The 21183-nt window shown below is 40.1% G+C and overlaps 1 protein-coding gene across 1 annotated transcript in view; it reads left to right on the forward strand.

Annotated features, from left to right (window-relative positions):
• SPACA1 (sperm acrosome associated 1) overlaps positions 1–21183 on the forward strand; it is a 60593-nt gene that overhangs the window by 13862 nt on the left and 25548 nt on the right. Inside the window, exons 3-5 of the mRNA XM_060233696.1 lie at positions 6404–6505; positions 6919–7025; positions 8247–8382. Coding sequence (XP_060089679.1) covers positions 6404–6505; positions 6919–7025; positions 8247–8382 — 345 coding nt within the window. The remainder of the gene's footprint in view (positions 1–6403; positions 6506–6918; positions 7026–8246; positions 8383–21183) is intronic.

Raw genomic sequence — 21183 nt, forward strand, 5'->3', positions numbered from 1 at the left:
GTAAGAAGGATTCCTTTAAGCAGTGGAAAGCTAGTCCAGGTGAGGTTAATAAAAGGGAACACAGGCTGTGGCAAATCAAACACAAGACTGTGATCAGGCAAAAAGGGACTATGAGGAGCATATTGCAAAAAACATAAAAACCAACAATAAAAATTTCTTCAAATATATTAGAAGCAGGAAATCAGCCAGGGAGGCAGTGGGATCCTTGGATGACGAAGGGCTAAAAGGATTGCTGAAATGGAACATGGCTGAAAAGCTGAATGCATTTTTTGCCTTCGTGTTGACTGTGGAAGATAAGTGTTTGCCCACTCCAGAACCGCTAATTTTGGGAGGGGTGTTGAAAGACCTGAGTCAGATTGAGGTGAGGAGAGAGGAGGTCCTACAACTGAGAGCCAAATTAAAAACTGATAAGTCACCAGGCCCGGATGGCATACATCCAAGAGTTCTGAAAGAACTCAAAGGTGAAATTGTGGATCTCCTGACAAAAATATGTAATCTTTCATTGAAATCTGCCTCCATTCCTGAGGACTGGAAGGAAGCAAATGTCACCCCCATCTTTAAAAAGGGTCCCAGAGGAGATCCAGGAAATTACAGGCCAGTCAGTCTGACTTCAAAACCGGGAAAGTTGGTGGAAATCATTATCAAAGAGAGAATTAGTAGGCACATTGATGAACACAAGTTATTGAGGAAGACTCAGCATGGGTTCTGTAAGGGAAGATCTTGTATCACTAACCTGTTAGAGTTCTTTGAGGGGGTGAACAAACGTGGACAAAGGGGACCCAATAGATGTTGTTTACCTTGACTTCCAGAAAGTTTTTGATAAAGTTCCTCATCAAAGGCTCCTTAGTAAGCTCAAGAGTCATGGAGTAAAAGGACAAGTCCTCTTGTGGATCAAAAAATGGCTAATTAATAGGAAACAGTGAGTATAAATGGGCAATTTTCGCAGTGGAAGATGGTAATCAGTGGAGTGCCACAGGGCTCAGTACTGGGTCCAATGCTTTTTAACTTGTTCATTAATTATTTGGAGTTGGGGGTAAGCAGTGAAGTACCTAAGTTTGTGGATGCACTAAATTGTTTAGGGTGGTAAGAACCAGAGAGGATTGTGAGGAACTCCAGAGGGATCTGTTGAGGCTGGGTGAGTGGGCGTCAGTGTGGCAGATGAGGTTCAATATGGCCAAGTGCAAAGTAATGCACATTGGGGCCAAAAATCCTAACTATAAATACAAGTTGATGGGGTGTGAACTGGCAGAGACTGACCAAGAGATAGATCTTGGGGTCGTGGTAGATAACTCACTGAAAATGTCAAGACAGTGTGCGATTGCAATAAAAAAGGCCAACGCCATGCTGGGAATTATTAGGAAGGGAATTGAAAACAAATCAGCCAGTAGCATAATGCCCCTGTAGAAATCGATGGTGCAGCCTCATTTGGAGTACTGTATACAATTCTGGTCACTGCACCTCAAAAAGAATATCATAGCACTGGAAAAAGTGCAGAAAAGGGCAACTAGAATGATTAAAGGGTTGGAACACATTCCCTATGAAGAAAAGCTAAAACGCTTGGGTTCTTTAGCTTGAAGAAACGTTGACTGAGGGGTGTCATGATAGAGGTTTACAAGATTATGCATGAGATAGAGAAGGTAGAGAAAGTAGTACTTTTCTCCCCTTCTCACAATACAAGAACTCGTGGACATTCAATGAAATTGCTGAGCAGTCGGGTTAAAAGGATAAGGAAGTATTTCTTCACCCAAAAGATGATTAACACATGGATTTCATTGCCACAGGAGGTGGTGGTGGCTACAAGCATAGCCAGCTTCAAGAGGGGATTGGATCAACATCTGGAGCAGAGGTCCATCAGTGGCTATTAACGTATTGTTGGAACTCTCTGTCTGGGGCAATGATGTTCTGTATTCTTGGTGCTTTTGGGGGGGGCACAGTGGGAGGGCTTCTAGTGTCCTGGTCCCATTGGTGGACCTCCTGATGGCACTTATTTTATTTATTTATTTATTTTATATCCCTCCCTACCCCACCGAAGCAGGCTCACTTGGTTTTTTTGGCCACTGTGTGACACAGAGGGTTGGACTGGATGGGCCATTGGCCTGATCCAACATGGCTTCTCTTATGTTCTTACATACTCCAGAACAAGACCATATGGCAGCAGCTGAGGGGAGGGGGAAGGCTTCTCTGGCCTGGGAACATGAGATGGGCCTTTAGAACCAGTAGTGGCAGCTCAGAATGTCTGGGTCATTTCTGAGCAGGTCTGGGAACAAGTATGGCAATAAAGGTGATGACATGGGCAGGCCCTTGATGATGTCCTAGCAACTATAGTCCATGCCACAGACCCTGGTGCTGTGACTGAAGGTGTCTCATCACTGAGGGCAACAGTACCACATGCCCCAACATAGACTGTATGACCCCTATTTCCCCTGCTCTGCATAATCCCTCCCATGCCCACAGCAGCAATGGATCAGGCAGAGAAAATATTCATCTACACTGTTGCATGGCCTTTGATGCAGGGCCCCCTGGAAGAGCTGCTCTTGGACATTGAGGAGGGGACCGAGGTTGGACTGGGGTACACAGGGGGCTGGAGGTCACCCAGAGCTTAGTGAACTCATGCTAGTGGACTCATTGTCCTCATAAGCTCCTTCTCAGCAAGAACCACCAGCATGGACAAGGACATGGGCACCTGGTTCCACCCCCATTCTTCCCACATCATTCATAGCCACTGGCCTGGTTGGGACTGATGGTGACAATGCTCTAGCACCTGGAGAAGGAGGTGGACAACATGAAGGCTCCTCACGAGAGGCAGACCTAATTCAGCTGGGTGGGTTCTTCTTCTTCTTTTACTCCTCCTCCAGATGGCCTTGCCAATCAAGCATTAGTGTTCCTGGACAGCTCCAGTATGTCCTACCCTGACCATGCTCTCAATTTGATGGGAACTTCTTTCTGCTAAAGCTGATGAACAGTGCAATCAAGCCTGTAGTTGGGGGAGGGGGCATGTAAAAAAGTCAGGGGACACTTAGCAGCTCCCCTCCCCTGTCCGATGCAACTCAGGACACCCAGCTCATGGTGCCTGACAGGTTGGCAGGCCCTTTAAATGCTATGGGATGGGCAGCAGCTGCTACTGGATACCTCTCCCATGCAATTTAAATTGAGGGGGAGGATGGGTGGCCCCAGCCTCTCAGCTTTCACCCCAACAGTGGTGGCAGGAAGAGGAGGGAAGGAAGGTTGGTGGCACCTGAAATGAAGTCAGAGGGCAGGACCTCCACAGGCCCCCCTGTAGCTACAGGCCTGAGTGCAATCCTAAACAGAGTTAAACCATTTAAATGGGCTTAGAATATTATAACTCTGCTTAAGGTGGCACTGTTAGAAGACTTCCTTCAGAATCACTTTTTAAAAAATCAAACAAGCTTCCTCTCCAAAATCAAATCTGGATTTGTTCTGCTGTATTCCCGCAACCCTGATCAGTACTAATACATCTGGATTCTCTTTTGAGTTCAGGTTGGGAATGAGAGAGTAAGGAGTCAGAAATAGGAATAGAAGTGTACATAAGTCAGTGGCAGGTGCTAGTTCACTTGAAACAACACTATCACCCTTTCACTGACCATTTGGGCATCTGCATCAGCATTGTGTCTCCCTGTTGCCACCCCCTGGGTTTCTTAGACATATTTTTTCTTATTTCCTCCTTTTTTAATCATAAAATTTCTGCACCCCTTATGTGTGTTGAAAAAAATCCTCAACCTCCAAAGCAAGAGAAATGTCTTTAATAAAAATGTCATTTTACTGCCATATTGATACTGTTTTCTGCATCTTTGAAATAAGACATTCTCAGCAGAAGAGCATGATCCTTGTTTTATGACAGATCCAGCAAGAGTTTTCAGCTTGTCTGTGTCACTTAAAGTAATGTTTCCTTAGTTATATGTCACTGAAGAAATATTACAAAATCCATCAGGTTGTATTATAGGCACTTAAGGATGCAAAATACCTCACCACAAGGTATTTTCTTTCATCTGCATAGGGTTTAATTTAATATTCAACGGGCTTTGTTGTGTTTATCTCTGGGTCACAGGAGGTTTTTTCTTACCTCTCTCTTTTCTCCCTTCCTTTGCTGTTCAGCAAAACAAAAATATTTCTATAACGGATGGCAATCTATCCTGTGTTTACTGGTACTAAACATACTATTCTCTCCTCCCTCGCATCCTATGCCATTTGAATGAGCCGGGTACACAGTGTTTGGCAAAAGAAAAAGAGAAAAGCAAAAGAAACACAGCAGTTGTGTTGAATATGTTTATATTTTTGAAAATGGCATGAGGTTTCTAAATGGAATGCTAGTGTCTGAAACTCAGTACTGTTATCTAATTTGAATTACACATGGTAACACTTGTTTTCTTTTGGCTGCAAGCTGCAGTGAATTTTGTTAGGAAGGAGGTATGGTTGAACTCAGTGGGACTAGCTTCTGAGTAAATATGTAGCACCAAGTACATGAAAACTGTACAGTGCAATGTCTTTTAGTCTCATGGTGTGGAACACATTTAAAACATTTGAAAAATTTAAGGTATGGTTACTCTGTAGTGGCATGCATCATTACCATGAGGCTAGTCAACAGCAATGCCTAAGAATCAAAATAGCCTCAAAATAGTCCTAATATGGAGAACAGTTATTGAATTCGGATGATGATTCAGTGATATGGGTTTCTTTCTAGTATTTCTTCCTTCCAACTGAATATATATAAGCAGGAACACACAGGAATGCAGTTCTGGCTGGCTTGGCATCAGGGGGTGTGGCCTAATATGCAAATGAGTTCATGCTGGGCTTTTTCTTAAAAAAACTGTGTGAAACAATGATGATGACAGGGCATGTGGCCTAATATGCAAATGAGTTCCTGCTGAGCTTTTTTATAAAAAAATGCTGTGTGTGTACATGTGTGTATATGTATATGTATAAGAGCCCCATGGCACGGAGTAGCAAAGCTGCAGTACTGCAGTCCAAACTCTCTGCTCATGACTTGAGTTCAATTCTGGTGGAAGCTGGGTTTAGGTAGCCAGCTGAATGTTGACTCAGCCTTCCATCCTTCCGAGGTCGGTAAAATGAGTACCGAGCTTGCTGGGGGGAAAGTGTAGATGACTGGGGAGGGCAATGGCAAACCACCTCGTAAAAAGTCTGCTGTGAAAATCTTGTGATGTGGCATCACCCCAGAGTTGGAAACGTCTGGTGCTTGCACAGACGTTTAATATGTATATATGCATATGTATTCAAAAGGATAGGGCTACAGAAAGAAAAGAAGAAAAGAGGGGTATAATATTTAAAATTATATATTACAAGGATGATCAAAAATCTTAGTCAATATATGACATTTAAAATGCAGTTTTTTTAAAAAAAATATTCAGATACTTTTTCTCTTTATCTCAGTGTACTTTTAATTGTTACAATTGTCCATCAAGTTTTTAGGAATAAAAAGGCTTAAAAGGACCATGTTATATAAGTGCAAAAATATTTCCAAATGTATTTTTTATGTTTTATACATGTCAGGCATTAGTGATGGCTAGGCTACCTTGGGAAAAAAAGACAGATAGCATTCAATTGAAAGTTTGCCAATATTGCCTTCTAGGATTTTTTTAAAATGCATCTCTTTTTTAAAAAAAATGGCAACCTTGGTCAGGAATACATTCTAAGTGAGATTTCCATGATAGGGGCCCATGGTGTATATATCTATTTGAAGTGTGTTAAGAGGGTTATCACAGTGAATACCTTTGGGCATGTTGGACCAGGAACTTGTACCTGTGCATGTATTTTCAAGCTGCCATACCATGATGGAAGTAATCTGCAGAAGAGGTTATTTGATGAGGGCTGCTTTCAAGGGATCTTCTACTTGGTTTTTGGAGACTTCTTTAATCACCCAAGAATAGTTATCTTCTTCTGGAAATTCCTGGGTTCTGGGAAGTGTTCAGCACTGTAATTTTCCATTAGTATTGATAAAGAGTGAAGGATCCTCAGCACCTGACTGTAATGAGCTCATCAGAGTAAGAATGCTCCCGGCACCAGATGGTAGAGGTTTTGAAAGGCCAGGTTCACCAAGGCTGCAAGCTAGCGTTGATATTTAAATTTTAATTAACTTGTTTGTTGTTAGCAGTGCAAAAAATGAAAATGCATATTGGATTTGTCTAAAAGGAAAGTGTTTAGAATGATTTTTACCCTGTTGATGGCAAGGCTAAGAAACAGAGATTTTCAGGCACCTATGCAGTAGTCTGAAATATAGATTGGTAGTGCTTCTTAAATTTGAGGTAAGAAAGGAAATTGCTTTTGTAAAGTTTTGAACAGTATCTGTTTTACTAGATTATAAAATAAAATTAGAAGAATATTATTCAGAAGTAAAAATAGACTTTTACTTTTTATATTTTAATTAAAGGTATTGGCATCCGAGAAGTTATATTAACCAGTGGATGCCCTGGAGGTGAATCAAAGTGTATTGTTCGTGTCGAGGAATGCAGAGGACCAGCAGACTGTGGCTGTAAGTAGAACCCAATAAAGATACGGAATGTGTCTTAGTTAGCCTCAGCAGATATTCTACAAACAATTTATGTGCCATCACCATAATGGCATTCATACTTATGGAGGCTAAAAGGGGTATGTACCTGTATTAATTTTTTAGATGATAGATTCCTTTTGTGAGTTTTAAATATCAAACAACCACTATGCAATTTATAATTATTCTGATTTGAGACATAATTTCCAAAGTCCTAGTCTGCAGTTTTCAGCATTATGAGGTATGCATTTGACAAAGAGCTGTGTTTCTTGAGAGCTTTTGCTACAATAAAATTCATTAGTGTTAAAGGTGCTACTGGACTCTTTACTATTATGAGGTTTGCAGTAATTTTTTAAAAAATGAAAACGTGAAATTACAATTAATACTATCTTCTCCAGGGGGAAAACCAATTTCTGAAAGTCTTGCTAGTGTGAAAATACCTTGCATTTTTGTACCTCCGGAAGACCGATTTACATATACTTGGAAAATGTTAATTCCAGACCAGGTAAATAATTGTATTCCATTCTGTGCAGATTTATACTTAAAGGATGGATTAAATCTTTACCAAACACATGCATTCACACATACAGAAGAAGAAGAAGAGAGGCAAAGGAGGGAAAGAGACAGCTTTGAGTTAGTAATATCAGTTAGACTTACACAATATGTATCTATAGCTCATATAACCTAAATTAGAGAAAGAAACTATTCAAAGGATGTAATTCAAAGCTCATGTAAAAATAAAATGAAAACAGAATAAAACTGTTCTCCTCAGTCTTTGTTCATTGCCCTTCTTGCTTAGATAACACTCTCTTCACACCATCCCTGGCCCCAATCTCTGTGAAGCTAAAGCTGTTTTCTAACCCAACTAACACCTCCATGTAAACAGATCTATCTGCCATTAAATATCTTACCTCATGCTGGAAGAACATAATTGATTTCTCTTCCTTTAAGGTCATACTGAGACTGGTTTTTTCATAATATATTGACCAAGGAAGACAGAAAAGGGGAAGGAAATAGTAAAAAAACCTTCTAAAATGGCCATTGCTTTTTGTCAGTTTCCTGGAGCAATTTGGTGGTTACCTCTTACATTTTCAGATCCCCAGTCTTCCTTATTTAATTAAAACAAACAATGATCCGAAAGTAGGTTTTCTATAATTTTTTGAAATTATGTGAATAGCGTGTGGATTCTGAAGAATAAAAATTGAACAGTTGTCTGAATAGGATTGCCAACCTTCAGATGTTGTATGCATATCTCCTGGGATTAGAACAGATCTCCAGATCAGTTCACCTGGAGAAATGGCTGCTTTGGAAGGTGGACTCTGTGTCATTATACCCCAATGAAGTCCCTCCCCTCCACAGACCCTGCCATCCCCAGACTCCACCTCCAAAATCTCTAGGTATTTCCTAACTGAGAGCTGGCAACCCTGTGTTTGAGCTTTGTGATTCATTTTTCACAGAAAAGCTGGGGTGAACTATAAATGCATACGAAAGCTTACATTCTGAATAAAACTTTGTTGGTCTTAAAGGTGGTACTGGTCTCCTACTTTGTTCTATAAATAGGTTTGGAATCAAATAAGGAAGATTGTAGGTTTAAGAGTATTATTGATATAGAACATCATAAGAGGACACTGCAAGCAAAAACATTTTTTAAATTCTCATTTTGATCCAATGTGTTCCTCATTATGAGATAATCCAATTTTTCTTTTGATCACTTTTGAATTTATAGCAATCACTCATTCTTCCTAATGATTCAGCTATTCTGGAGGTACACAGAGATACACATCCAGTTGCCTTCCAGTGTGATACAAGCGAAAATGATGAATTGATTGCATCTGTAAAATATACAGTGTATACAACAGCTGGTAAGTTCATAGAAACTTTATAAATGTTTTGCTAGATATTGCTTATGTTAAGTTGATCTTTATGAGATTGCCCCTGATTTGCTATGTGCTAGAATAGGGGTCCCCAACCCCCGGGCCGCGGACCAGTACTGGTCCGTGGCCTATTAGTAACCAGGCCGTGGAGTGAGGCAGAGACCTTCGCCTACTCATTTAAAGACCCCCCCATGGGAGGGAAGGGATGGAGTGTGGGTTTGGGGGCAGCCTGGGGCAGCAAAAAACCCAGCACCCCCACCAGTCTGTGGAAAAATTGTCTTCCACAAAACCGGTCCCTGGTGCCAAAAAGGATGGAGGCCAGTGTGCTAGAAGATACACAAGCATGTGTTGGTAAGCTGTTGCAAGAGCAATCCATTAGATACTACTGTTGCTCCTTCTCTGTGGATTGGGATGCTCCTGTGAAAACTGCACTAAAATGAATGAATTGATGATGTTTAGCACTAGCATTTGGTGGGTTGCAGTCCAATAAAGCAAAACCCTATTGGATCTGCAAGGCAACTGAGCAGATTTTAATTGTAAAACACACACACATAAATATTTAAATTAAACAGCATTTCTTCCTTATCTGTTAATTTGTTTCTGCAGTGCATTCAATCTCCATATCTTTAGCATTTTTTGCTCTCACTGATATCAAAAGACAGAAAGATCAGGCCATTTAACAGAAACAGCTGTTGACACCTTGTTCAGTTCTCCCCAGGCCCTCTGTTATAATCTTGCCATGCTGTGTAGTAAGTATTCCACTGATGTACTGCTTACAGCTGTCAACTTGAATGTTGCTACCCAGAGTGGATACCCATTTTCAGGCTTCAAAACAAGCCTGAAATCAACATTAAAATACTGCAGTTCCCTACCCCCTCTCCTGCAGCTTTTATCTTCCCTGGGTGAGGCAGCAGTGGTCCTAAGAAACCACTCCTGAAAATTTCCCTGAAAATCCTAACAGCCCTGGGAAGTTTTAGATATCTGTCTGCTTGCAGAAAGATGTGATAATGTTGCACTGAATCACTCCTGGAGTAGCACAAATTATAAAGTCCACATATCCCTTACATGAATTTTCTACATATTTCATTTCCAGGTGTGCATGGATCAAATTCAGATCAGGTTTTTGGCACATAAGGAAAAGGGGCTTTAGCTTCTCTCCATACTGTTTTTCTGACCTGAATTGGCTTTGGGGATCTGCTGTTTACCCACTGGGGAAACTTGTATGGATTGATAGCTATATGTAAGTTTGCCCAGTAGGACAAATAGTGACTCCCTGGAGCCATTTCAGATCAGAAAAATAGTGCAGGGCGAGGGGAAAGGCTGAATGAAACCCTTCTTTACTGCTATGGGCCAAGGCCAGATTTGGCTTGCATATGCCTGAGAAATGAATTCTGACCCAAAGTCTATGCGTCATGGTGGCCATGTGGGTTTTTTCTAATGTGTCTAGGAGTATGTTTGACCCGAAGTCTATGGGTCATGGTGGTCATGTGGGTTTTTTTAATGTGTGAATCAACCAGGGCTTTTTTTGAGCAGGAATGCACAGGAACATAGTTCTGGCTGGCTTGGCCAGGGCTCCGGCTCAAAAAACGGTCTCTGGCAGAGGGAAGGCACTAGGCAGCCATGTGCTCCCAGATTGTGCGCTCTGTCCTCTCCAGCTTCCAATGGGCTTGCAAAGAGAGCAAAAGACACAGAGCTGTCCATGAGTGCCCCCTCCCAGGAGAAGCTGGGCCTGCCACTGCCTGTTTTGCCGCATGTGGCTCTCTCTCTCTCCGTCTGTGTTTTGGGGGGCAAAGCAAGGTCTCTCATCAGGCTGTGTGAGAACACAAATTCATGAAATGCAGCTGATGGCACTGTGTCAATATGCGGAATGTAACCTACTGAATGGGTGATGTCACTTATGGTGATGTCAGGGGATGTGACCTAATATGCAAATATATTTCTCCTGGGCTTTTTCTACAAAAAAAGCCCTGGAATCAGCTGTTATGGGAACATACCCATAACTGAAAACTGCAAAGTTGGAAACATCTCCGAGAGTACTAAACCAGAATTTAAAGAATGAAGAGTTTCCTTTGAGGAGAGGTACTGATTGATTAAATGTAAGTGATGGTGTTTCTGCAAGAGCTATTGGTTTTCTGTTACAAGATTTCATTGCTCTTTTATTCTGGTTTTATGATGGTACTATTAAGGGGCTTTTTATATTTGCAAGGGATTTTTGTTTTGTTTATTTCACTATGTGCTAATTTGGTGAAAGATGGTCTGTAGATTAGTTCCAAATAATTACAAGCAAAGCAGAGCTCACCAAAAGCATCTTCCTTTATTCTTTATTTACACACACCCCCGCCCCCCCCCCCCCAAAGCTTCTTCCAAGGGTTGAGGAAACCTCAGGAATAGCATGGAATGCTGCACTGGAGCTGAAGAGGAAAGGGGAAATTGGCCAGACTCATGATCCCAAAGCTTTTATGCAATCTCCTGCTTTCTTTTCATAAGAGTCGGGGCAGGGGGGGGGGGGAGAGAATTTTCACTGATTCTCCCTTCCTATATCAAAGAAGTGAAAACTGAAAAAGCAGACATGGCCAGATAGGTGCCAGAACTGAAAGGGATGTAAACATTTCTTTATCATAGGACATTGTCCTTACCCAAATATAAAGATGTCTGGAGGTGTTTTTCGTTTCATTGATTTTAATGACATTTAGTTGGATCCTTTTGTTCTTTTTCAAGTTTTCAGCACAAATGTAATGTTTCCCTGTACTCTACTAAAAAGAACTAGACCCAGAATATCAACAGCTGTTAGTTTGATAAGTTGTCATGAATTTTCATGTTCTTGATGGAAACTAGGAGTTAGATGCAAGGAATGACTTCTGTTATTACTTGATGCCATTAAGTAAATGGCCACTATCAAGAGACTACATTTTGAGCAACTTATATTAGCAGTCTGGTCTAGGAAGTCTTGGTTTTGTTTTTTATTGTTGAGTTAAACACAAATCACAGAAGCAGAAGAAGATTCTCCCTTCCTATACCAAAGAAGTGAAAACTGAAAAGGCAGACATGGCCAGATAGGTGCCAAAATTGAGAGGGATGTAAACATTTCTTTATCATATGGTTTTTTTTGGTCAGGCTGCCTTCCTTTGAATGGTAGGCAAACCTTCAGTGGATGAAATGTGCTATTTGGTATCGTTTGATCTTTACACACATTTACTAATACCCCAGTCTTATACGATTACATTAGTTCAGCTGTTTATGAGATTAGTATATGGAGTATTCTGTTCAGTTGTCACAGATGTTTTCCATCTTGAGCAGTTACAGGTGGAAACGGTGAACCTTAGGATCATGCAGTAAATACTGCAGGTTGCAGTCTGATTTTTGGATAATACAATGTATGTTGAAAACAACTTTTTCTTGAAATAAAATGATTTGGGGAGAAAGAAAGCAGTTTTATCAGCAATTCCCTCTTCTCTAGGCTTTCTCTCACTGTTATTGTACGTTTCAATTTTCCAGCATTAGGACTGCTATGCTATATTTGAGGCATAAAGGGTCAGTCTGAGTATTCTTGTTGCTCAGTTAGAAGCAGAATTTCTTCAGTAGGAAAAGAACAGCAGTAGTTCTGGTATAGTGTAGCAGCTACAAGAGTGAACTGTGATCCAAGTTAAATCTTACTTCTGCCACAACCTCATTATGTTAGGCCACCTTTAACTTGGGTATCTTTCCCCCTCACCCCCATGCTATATGGGAAGGATAATACTGGCCCTACTTTATAGGACTATTATAAGGGTTATAGACAATAATATCTGTGAAATGGTTCAAAGACTGAAAGCCAGGTGTAAATAGTATTATTATGATCAGTTCAGTTGAGGGTTGCCTAATATTAAAAACTGTACATATGGACATATGATGCTGCCTTTTACTGAATCAGACCCTTGGTCCATCAAAGCCAGTATTGTCTACTCAGACTGGCAGCGACTCTCCAGGGTCTCAAGCTGAGGTTTTTCACACCTATTTGCCTGGACCCTCTTTTGGAGATGCCAGGGATTGAACCTGGGACCTTCTGCTTACCAAGCAGATGCTCTACCACTGAGCCACCGTCCCTCCCCTTAGTTGAAAGGAAGGAGAAATAATAAGTTTGTTAGAGAAGTAACGGAATTGCTTTATGAGGTTGTCTGTAACAACAGTATTTTCTGTAGATATGATTTTATCCCTGTAAAAATGTAACAGCTTTCTGGTTCAAAATGTTCACTACAACAGTTTTTAACTTGTAAGGATGAGTGATGAGAGAATGAGAACTTACTGGGTGAAATGGGGCCAGTCACTCACTTTCAGCCTAAAGTCACAAGGTTGTTGTGAGGATAAGATGGAAGAAGGAAAAAAAGCAGGGCATAAGTGAAAATAAACTAATAAATATAAACTCCTGACAAGTGGTATTTTTTCCATGAACGCTCAACAGCTAGATCCTGTTTCTTGTGTGTGTGTTATGTGCCATCAAGTTGCTTCCAACTTACAGCAACCCGATGAATTATTGCCCTCCATAACATCATTGGCATTCTTGCTCAGCTCTTGCAAACTAAAGGCTATGACTTCTATTGTTGAGTCTCCTGTGTAGAGGCTAAATACACATTTTTCCTCCTTTTTCTTTAATTAATTTCTGGCCACTGCAAGGAAAATCTCCCACTCATTAATAATTGCCTTCTGCATCTGCCCTTTCTAGTGCACCAGAGCTCTGTTCCATACTCCAGCCTATTTTGGTTCCTTACTTGCTTTTGCTAAACCCAGTGACATAAGGCAGTTTATTCATGTTTTCTGATAATAGTTCTGCGGGGGAAGGAGTGTGTTTTAAGTGAAAGGGATGATTCTTCTCCTCTTGCCATGTGAAGAGAAAGCCAGACAAGATCCAGAGTGTGCTCCTTGTTCTGTCACCCATGTGAATGAGTGTGTTGGCAACAAAAGGGGAGGAGGTGGAGGTAGCAGCTGGCCAGTTTTCAGAAATGGCAACGAGCACTATACAGTTGGCTGGGCTGAGGCAATGCTGCAGTGGAAGTTTCATTAATTCAGCTCATTTCCTATGTAGGCAGAGGCTGTTGCATTGCAAATTGTGGCCCTGTAAAGTGCATGTGACACATTAGCTGTTTGCACTGCCTGATATGGAATAAGGAATGCCAGTGATAGTGACTGGTGTTTAGAGCATAAAGTATTCACCCGTTCTGATGATGATGAAGAGAGATTAAACACTCCCACAACTTCCTGCCTACCTCAGAGAGCAACTGGATGCCAGGACATCCTAAGAATTCCTATTTTATCTTTGTCTCCACACATCTGGCATACTGATGGACTTCTCTTTTACCTATGGATGGGAAAAGCAAAAGGCCCCCAGGCCTGGCTCACAGCTTCCTTCTCTTAGCCCAGAAACTAATCACAATTGGCTTTTCCTACAACTGACAAAAACCATTCTCCCACCAGCTGCTTTTGAATGTTCTGGCGACATATAATGTATGTACGTGTGGGAGAGTGGGATCACAGTAGCAAACTTCACTCCTAACTTACTCCCCTCCATTGAATGTATTCATACAGCCTTGTATAGACAAGTGTACATCTGTACATTCATGGAAATTGAATATACCAGGGGTGGCCAACGGTAGCTCTCCAAATGTTTTTTGCCTATAACTCCCATCAGCCCCAGCCATTGGCCATGCTGGCTGGGGCTGATGGAATTTGTAGGCAAAAAACATCTGGAGAGCTATCGTTGGCCACCCCTGGAATATACATTCCAGTGAAAATGGAGGTCAAACACAATCTCCCTTTCCTCTGATAATCTGTTAATTCTAGATTGTCTGAAAATGGCCACTGTCACAGGCAAGAAATAGTGAGGAGAGATGATGTTGGGTCATCTGTCAGAACTCATCCTGGTTTGCCAGAGACCAAAAGAGAGAAAGAAAAGGGAGCCACACTTTTGCAGTGACAATGGGAATTCCATATGATCAAGTGCTATGCTAGTTATCACTGATCAATGTAACACAATCAGTGCTTTGCTTCCATGTCTGAGGTTGGTAATAGCATGTTAAATTAGAGGGGGATAGTGCTGTTAACTCTTGTGTCGAATTCTGGGGAGAGAGGGTAACCTATTAGTCTGCTTCAGCAAAAAAGCAGAAAGGAGTCTCATAGCAAAAAAAGAAAGTCTCATAATTCATTAAAGACTGATGTATTGTGGCAGAAGCTTTCTTGGATGAGACCTATATCATCAGATATATGAAGTGTATTCAGAACTGGCATATTTACATATACAAGGTTATTCAGATCAATTGTACACTGTAGGGTCAAAAGGCAATGAAAAGAAGTATAAGGACAGTTAACAGAGCTTTTGAGTAGGGTTGCCACATCCCCTCTTTGTTGCTGTGGGGGGATTTTGGGGGTCTTCTGGGGTAGGCAGGACATTGTACGCATTGCTATGAGTTTGGGGCAAAACTCTATGGCTTTTTTGGCTTCAAAACCATAGAGTTTGCTCCAAAACCAGTGTCACTGCACAACATCCTCGGCATGATGATGTCTAGAAGTGATGTCATCATAGTGAAGACATTGTGCAATGATGTCACTGTTTCGAGGTGGAATTTACCCCACTCGCCAGCTGACTGCTGACAGGCCAAAGCCCCCCAAAGTGGGGGAAACCCCACCAGGACCTATTTTTGAGTACGGGGAGGGATACCCTTGTATGCTTGTAGGTTCTGTATATTTATTTATTTATTTGGCAATTTTGTATGTTGTCTCTCAAGACCTGCTCAAAAAGATATGATCAGGATTGAGCATTTGCAGGGGCTCCAGATTGAGTGACTGATTGAGAGTAATTGATATCATGTGGGCACAAATAATCACCTGCTTAACTTCTCATTCACAAATTATAGGGAATATGTGCAGAGGTAAGAATGTGGCCAGCTAGTGCAACTTCATTCTCCCCTTCAGCATATTCACTCTCCCCAGCTGTAACTTGTGGACAATCTAAAATCTGACTGTGACATTTCTATGCTAGTCCCAGTTGTCCAGAAGGGAAGCACTTTAACAGTTCACAACAGCTGCTTTTGGTACTAACATTCCTGGACTTGCTAAGCTAATTTAACACCTGTAGTTTGATAGGAAATCATTGTCTTTATTGAGTCCTGATGAGATAGTGCCATACTCCCTGATGATTCCTAATAGGCCAGCTTCATGCTGGAGCCTCCCTTTCAAGTTCTTTTGTTGAAGAATGGCAGCGTTCAGGTCAGTCGTCATTCTTCAACAAAGGAACTTCAAAGGGACTTCTGGGGTTGGAAAATGCCAAGCTGAATTGCTTCTCAGAAGGGGAGCAGGCTGGGGCTTCTGTTCAGGTTAGTGGAGGGCAATTTAATGCCTACTGCCTATTTTTCTCAGTCAGAGATCAGTCCAAGATATGCACAGGAAACTCTGAGGAGATTTACCTTGGCTAAAAGGGAGTCCCGGCGGGGGGCTCCTTTGAGACTTTGAGGGGTCTCCAGAGACGAGTTGCATATTCATCATCTGCAGAAGTTTCCAGAGTCATTTATTTGACATAAGCTCGGCAGGATCCTAACCTTCTTTGAGATTGCTAAACATCTAAAGCTATACAAGACCGGTGTTGGATCTGGATAACTGTAGAAAAAGGTACTGATGACTATCTTCATTCCGGGACTATTTAAAGTTACACAAAATAAAATCAGAAGATGGGAAATAGAGATTCAGAAAGCTTGGAAGAAGAAAGGGAGAAGGGGCAAAATTTGAACTTTGTAAATTTAAAGGACAGTGCTAAAAAGTGGAAAGGAATTTATTGTTTTGTCTACTTGCGGTCTTGGTGAAAAAGCCTCATTGTTACAGATTTGCAGCTCTCACAGTCAACACAGGAAATACATCAAACATCGCAAGATCTTTTTACCAGTGAAAACGGGATTTGGTGGCAAGAAAAACAGAAAGTGTCAGATGGAAGAGGGAAATCATTGAAGCAGCTAGCCTACTCTAGGACTATAATATCATAGAAAAACATCGGCGGCCATTGCTAGGAGGTCAAAATTTAAACAAAGTTTTTAAAGTGTTCGGGATATTAAAAATTGGTGAAGCTGACAGAGGTGACAATTATAAGGTAAATACTATTGGACATTATCGCTGATAATTATTTTAGAAGCCTTTTGAAGGAAATTTTTTTTTAAAGGGAAGCAGAAAGTTGCGATCACCATTTTGGAAGAAATAAAAACTTTAAAAATTAATATCTGAGCCCAGGAGGCTCTGAGGACGGTGAAATTAGGCTTATTGAAAAGGGCAAGCCTTACTCTATCAAACCTGATAGTTTAAATTTAATTTGGAGAGGTCAAAATTTTCAGTGTTTTTTTTAAATGTCAGAGCATAAGTTAACCCGTGCAAGGACTGCCTCAATGGAGAAAATGCAAGAACAATTAGAAGCAATGGAAGCCAGGATGATGAAAGAGGTGAGAGACATGATAACTGCTTCTAAAAAAGAAATTAGAAAAGACATTGAAGAGCTAAGGAAAGATATAGAAGATCTCAGAAATTAGACTGTGGTAACATCAAAGAAAGTGCAAGAGGTGGAAGAGAGAGTGAAAGTATATGATTCCACCTTGCTAAAAATGTAAGAAAAGGTGGCAATTCATGACAGCAAATTGATGGAAACCCAGATACATCTGAGGATGAAGAGAATGATTTGAAAGGAAATATAGTAAGAATAATTGCAGAATTTTTGGAGGAAGATCCTGCAGGAACTAGAAGCATGTATGACTATATGTATAGCGTGAACTCACTATATACGAAGAAAAATAATCTACCAAGAGATGTGGTTATAAGATATATGACAAAAGAAATGGTGGGAAAAATCTTGAATAAAATTTTTGAAAAGACATTGATAGTGGGAGGCAGCAGAATAAGAATCATGAAAGAATTGCTAAGACAAGTGATAAATGACAGAAAAGCATACAAAAAATTGACAGAAAAACTATGTGACAATGAAATGAGGTATAGATGGATAATACCTGAAGGTCTGAGCTTTGAGCTGCAAGGAAAAAGGATTACAATTACAAGCACACAGGAACTGTGTAGGTTTAAGAACATAAGAGAAGCCATGTTAGATCAGGCCAATGGCCCATCCAGTCCAACACTCTGTGTCACACAGTGGCAAATTTTTATATATATATATATACATACACACACACAAACACACACACACACACACTGTGGCTAATAGCCACTGATGGACCTCTGCTCCATATTTTTATCTAAACCCCTCTTGAAGGTGGCTATGCTTGTGGCCGCCACCACCTCCTATGGCAGTGAATTCTACATGTTAATCGCCCTTTGGGTGAAGAAGTACTTCCTTTTATCCATTTTAACCTGTCTGCTCAGCAATTTCATCGAATGCCCACGAGTTCTTGTATTGTGAGAAAGGGAGAAAAGTACTTCTTTCTCTACTTTCTCCATCCCATGCATTATCTTGTAAACCTCTATCATGTCACCCCGCAGTTGATGTTTCTCCAAGCTAAAGACTCCCAAGCGTTTCAACCTTTCTTCATAGGGAAAGTGTTCCAGCCCTTTAATCATTCTAGTTGCCCTTTTCTGGACTTTCTCCAATGCTATAATATCCTTTTTGAGGTGCGGCGACCAGAATTGCACACAGTACTCCAAATGAGACCGCATCATCGATTTATACAGGGGCATTATGATACTGGCTGATTTGTTTTCAATTCCCTTCCTAATAATTCCCAGCATGGCGTTGGCCTTTTTTATTGCAAACGCACACTGTCTTGACATTTTCAGTGAGTTATCTACCACGACCCCAAGATCTCTCTCTTGGTCAGTCTTTGCCAGTTCACACCCCATCAACTTGTATTTGTAGCTAGGATTCTTGGCCCCAATGTGCATTACTTTGCACTTGGCCACATTGAACCGCACCTGCCACGTTGACGCCCACTCACCCAGCCTCAACAGATCTTTTTGGAGTTCCTCACAATCCTCTCTGGTTCTCACCACCCTGAACAATTTAGTGTCATCCGCAAACTTGGCCACTTCACTGCTCACTCCCAACTCTAAATCATTTATGAACAAGTTAAAGAGCATGGGACCCAGTACCGAGCCCTGCGGCACCCCACTGCTTACCGTCCTCCACTGCGAAGATGGCCCATTTATACTCACTCTCTGCTTCCTATTCATTAGCCAGTTTTTGATCCACAAGAGGCCCTGTTCTTTTACTCCATGAATCTCAAGCTTTCTAAGGAGCCTTTGATGAGGAACTTTATCAAAAGCTTTCTGGAAATTTAAGGTAAACAACATCTATTGGGTCTCCTTTGTCCACATGTTTGTTCACCCCTTCAAAGAAATGTAACAGGTTAGTGAGGCAAGATCTTCCCTTACAGAACCCAACCCAGAACCCACGCTCAATAACCCATGTTCATCAATGTGCCTACTCATTCTGTCCTTGATAATGCTTTCTACCAACTTTCCCGGTATTGAAGTCAGACTGGCTGGCCTGTAATTTCCCGGATATCCTCTGGAACCTTTTTTAAAGATGGGGGTGACATTTGCTACCTTCCAGTCCTCAGGAACAGAGGCAGATTTCAATGAAAGATTACAGATTTTTGTTAGAAGATCCACAAGTTTTATGAAGAACATAAAGAATTTGCACCAATTTGCACCATGATGGATTACAAATTATTATCTTGGAATGTAAATGGACTAAATTCACCACAAAAAAGAAAGGCAATGTTTCATTGGATTGAAAAGCAAAATTGTAATATAGTTTGTTTACAAGAAGTGCATATCAAACAAAACGATTACAAATTTTTATGGAATAAACAACTGGGACTAGAATTTTATTCATTGGCTGAACAGAAGAAAAGGGGAGTGATTTTCTATATTAAACAAGAATTGGAGCCAAAATTAGTGTTTAAAGATAAAGATGGAAGATTAGTAGCGGTAGAAATAACATTAAATGCAAAAAAAAAAAAAAAAAAACATTGTTATTGGGACTGTATGCACCAAATGGTGCAAAGGATGCTTTTTTTTAAGACATACAACAATTTGATGAACTGACTTATGACCAAGTTTTGATAATGGGGGATTTAATTGAACAATTAAGAACACACTGGATAGATCTAGGGGGGGGGGGGAATAAGGAAGGAAAATCTCCAGGGTCTTTTTTTGAATTGTTCAAACAAAAAAATTTGGAGGATATATGGAGGAAATTTAATTCTGAAATGCGGGACTATACCTTTTTTTCAGCAAGACATAAAACTTTTTTCCAATTGAAAAAATAGAAATTGAAGCAGCAATTAATGCAATGAAAAATGGAAAAGCACCTGGGCCAGATAGATATACAGCTAATTTTTTTAATCCCGAAACTTCAGAAATTGATAAATATGATAAGAACAAAAGGGAAAATACCAAATACGTGGAAGGAAGCTGTTATTTCGTTGATTCCAAAGGAAGATAGAGATGTTACAAACATAAAAAAATTATAGACCAATTTCATTATTAAATAATGACTATAAAATATATACAAAAATCTTGGCAGAATGGTTTAAACAATATTTGATAAACTTTATAAAGGAAGATCAAGCGGGGTTTCTTCCCAAAAGGCAAATAAGAGACAATATCAGAATTGTTGTAAATATTGTAGAATATTATGAAAGACATCCAGAAAAGAAAGTAGCATTATTCTTTGCGGACGCAGAGAAAGCGTTTGACAATTTAAATTGGGATTTTATGTTTGCAGTAATGGAGAAAATGGAGCTGGGAGAAAGCTTTATAGGAATGATAAAAGCAATATATACTGAACAACATGCAAGGCTATGTATAAATGCTGATCTTACAGAAGACATAATAATTAGTAAAGGTACAAGACAAGGTTGTCCACTTTCCCCACTGTTGTTTATAATGACTCTTGAAATATTACTGATGCAAATTCAAGAAGATAAAGAAATAGAAGGATTAAAAGTAAAAGGATTTACTTACAAATACAGAGCATTTGCAGATGATATAATGTTTATAAATGAAAACCCCATACAAGTCACACCTTTGTTGTTAACCAAAATACAAGAATATGGGGAGTTGGCTGGACTTTGTATTAATAAAGAAAAATCAAAACTTCTATGTAAAAATATGCAAATAAATAAGCAACAAGAATTGCAGAGACTAACAGACTGTGAAGTTACCTCCAAGGTAAAATATTTGGGTGTGGAGATAACAATGAAGAATATTGATTTGTTCAAAAATAATTATGAGAAGCTATGGCGTAAAATGGATGAAGATATGTTAAAGTGGAATAAACTTAATTTGTTACTTTTGGGTAGAATAGCTGCAATTAAAATGAATATTCTACCAAGAATAATGTATTTGTTTCAAACTATTCCAATTGTGAAAGACAGTAAACAATTTAATAGATGGCAAAGAAAAATTTCAGAGTTTGTGTGGGCGGGGAAGAAACCAAGAATTAAAATAAAAATTTTAACAGATGCAAAAGAGAGGCAAATTTCAATTACCAGACTTAAAATTATGTCATGAAGCAGTTTGCTTAGTATGGATAAAAGAATGGATAATGTTGTTAAACAAAAAACTCTTAGTGTTGGAAGGTCATGGAAATAAATTTGGCTGGCACGCTTATATGTATTATGGGGAGGAAAAGATAGACGGCTTTTTCTCTCACCATTATATAAGAAATAGCTTGCTAAATACATGGATGAAATATAAGAAATATGGAGATGAGAGAAAACCATTATGGATAGTGCCAGCAGAAGTGATAAAAATAACAGCTGAGATGGG

This window comes from Heteronotia binoei, chromosome 1, assembly GCF_032191835.1.
Source record: "Heteronotia binoei isolate CCM8104 ecotype False Entrance Well chromosome 1, APGP_CSIRO_Hbin_v1, whole genome shotgun sequence".
NCBI lineage: Eukaryota > Metazoa > Chordata > Lepidosauria > Squamata > Gekkonidae > Heteronotia > Heteronotia binoei.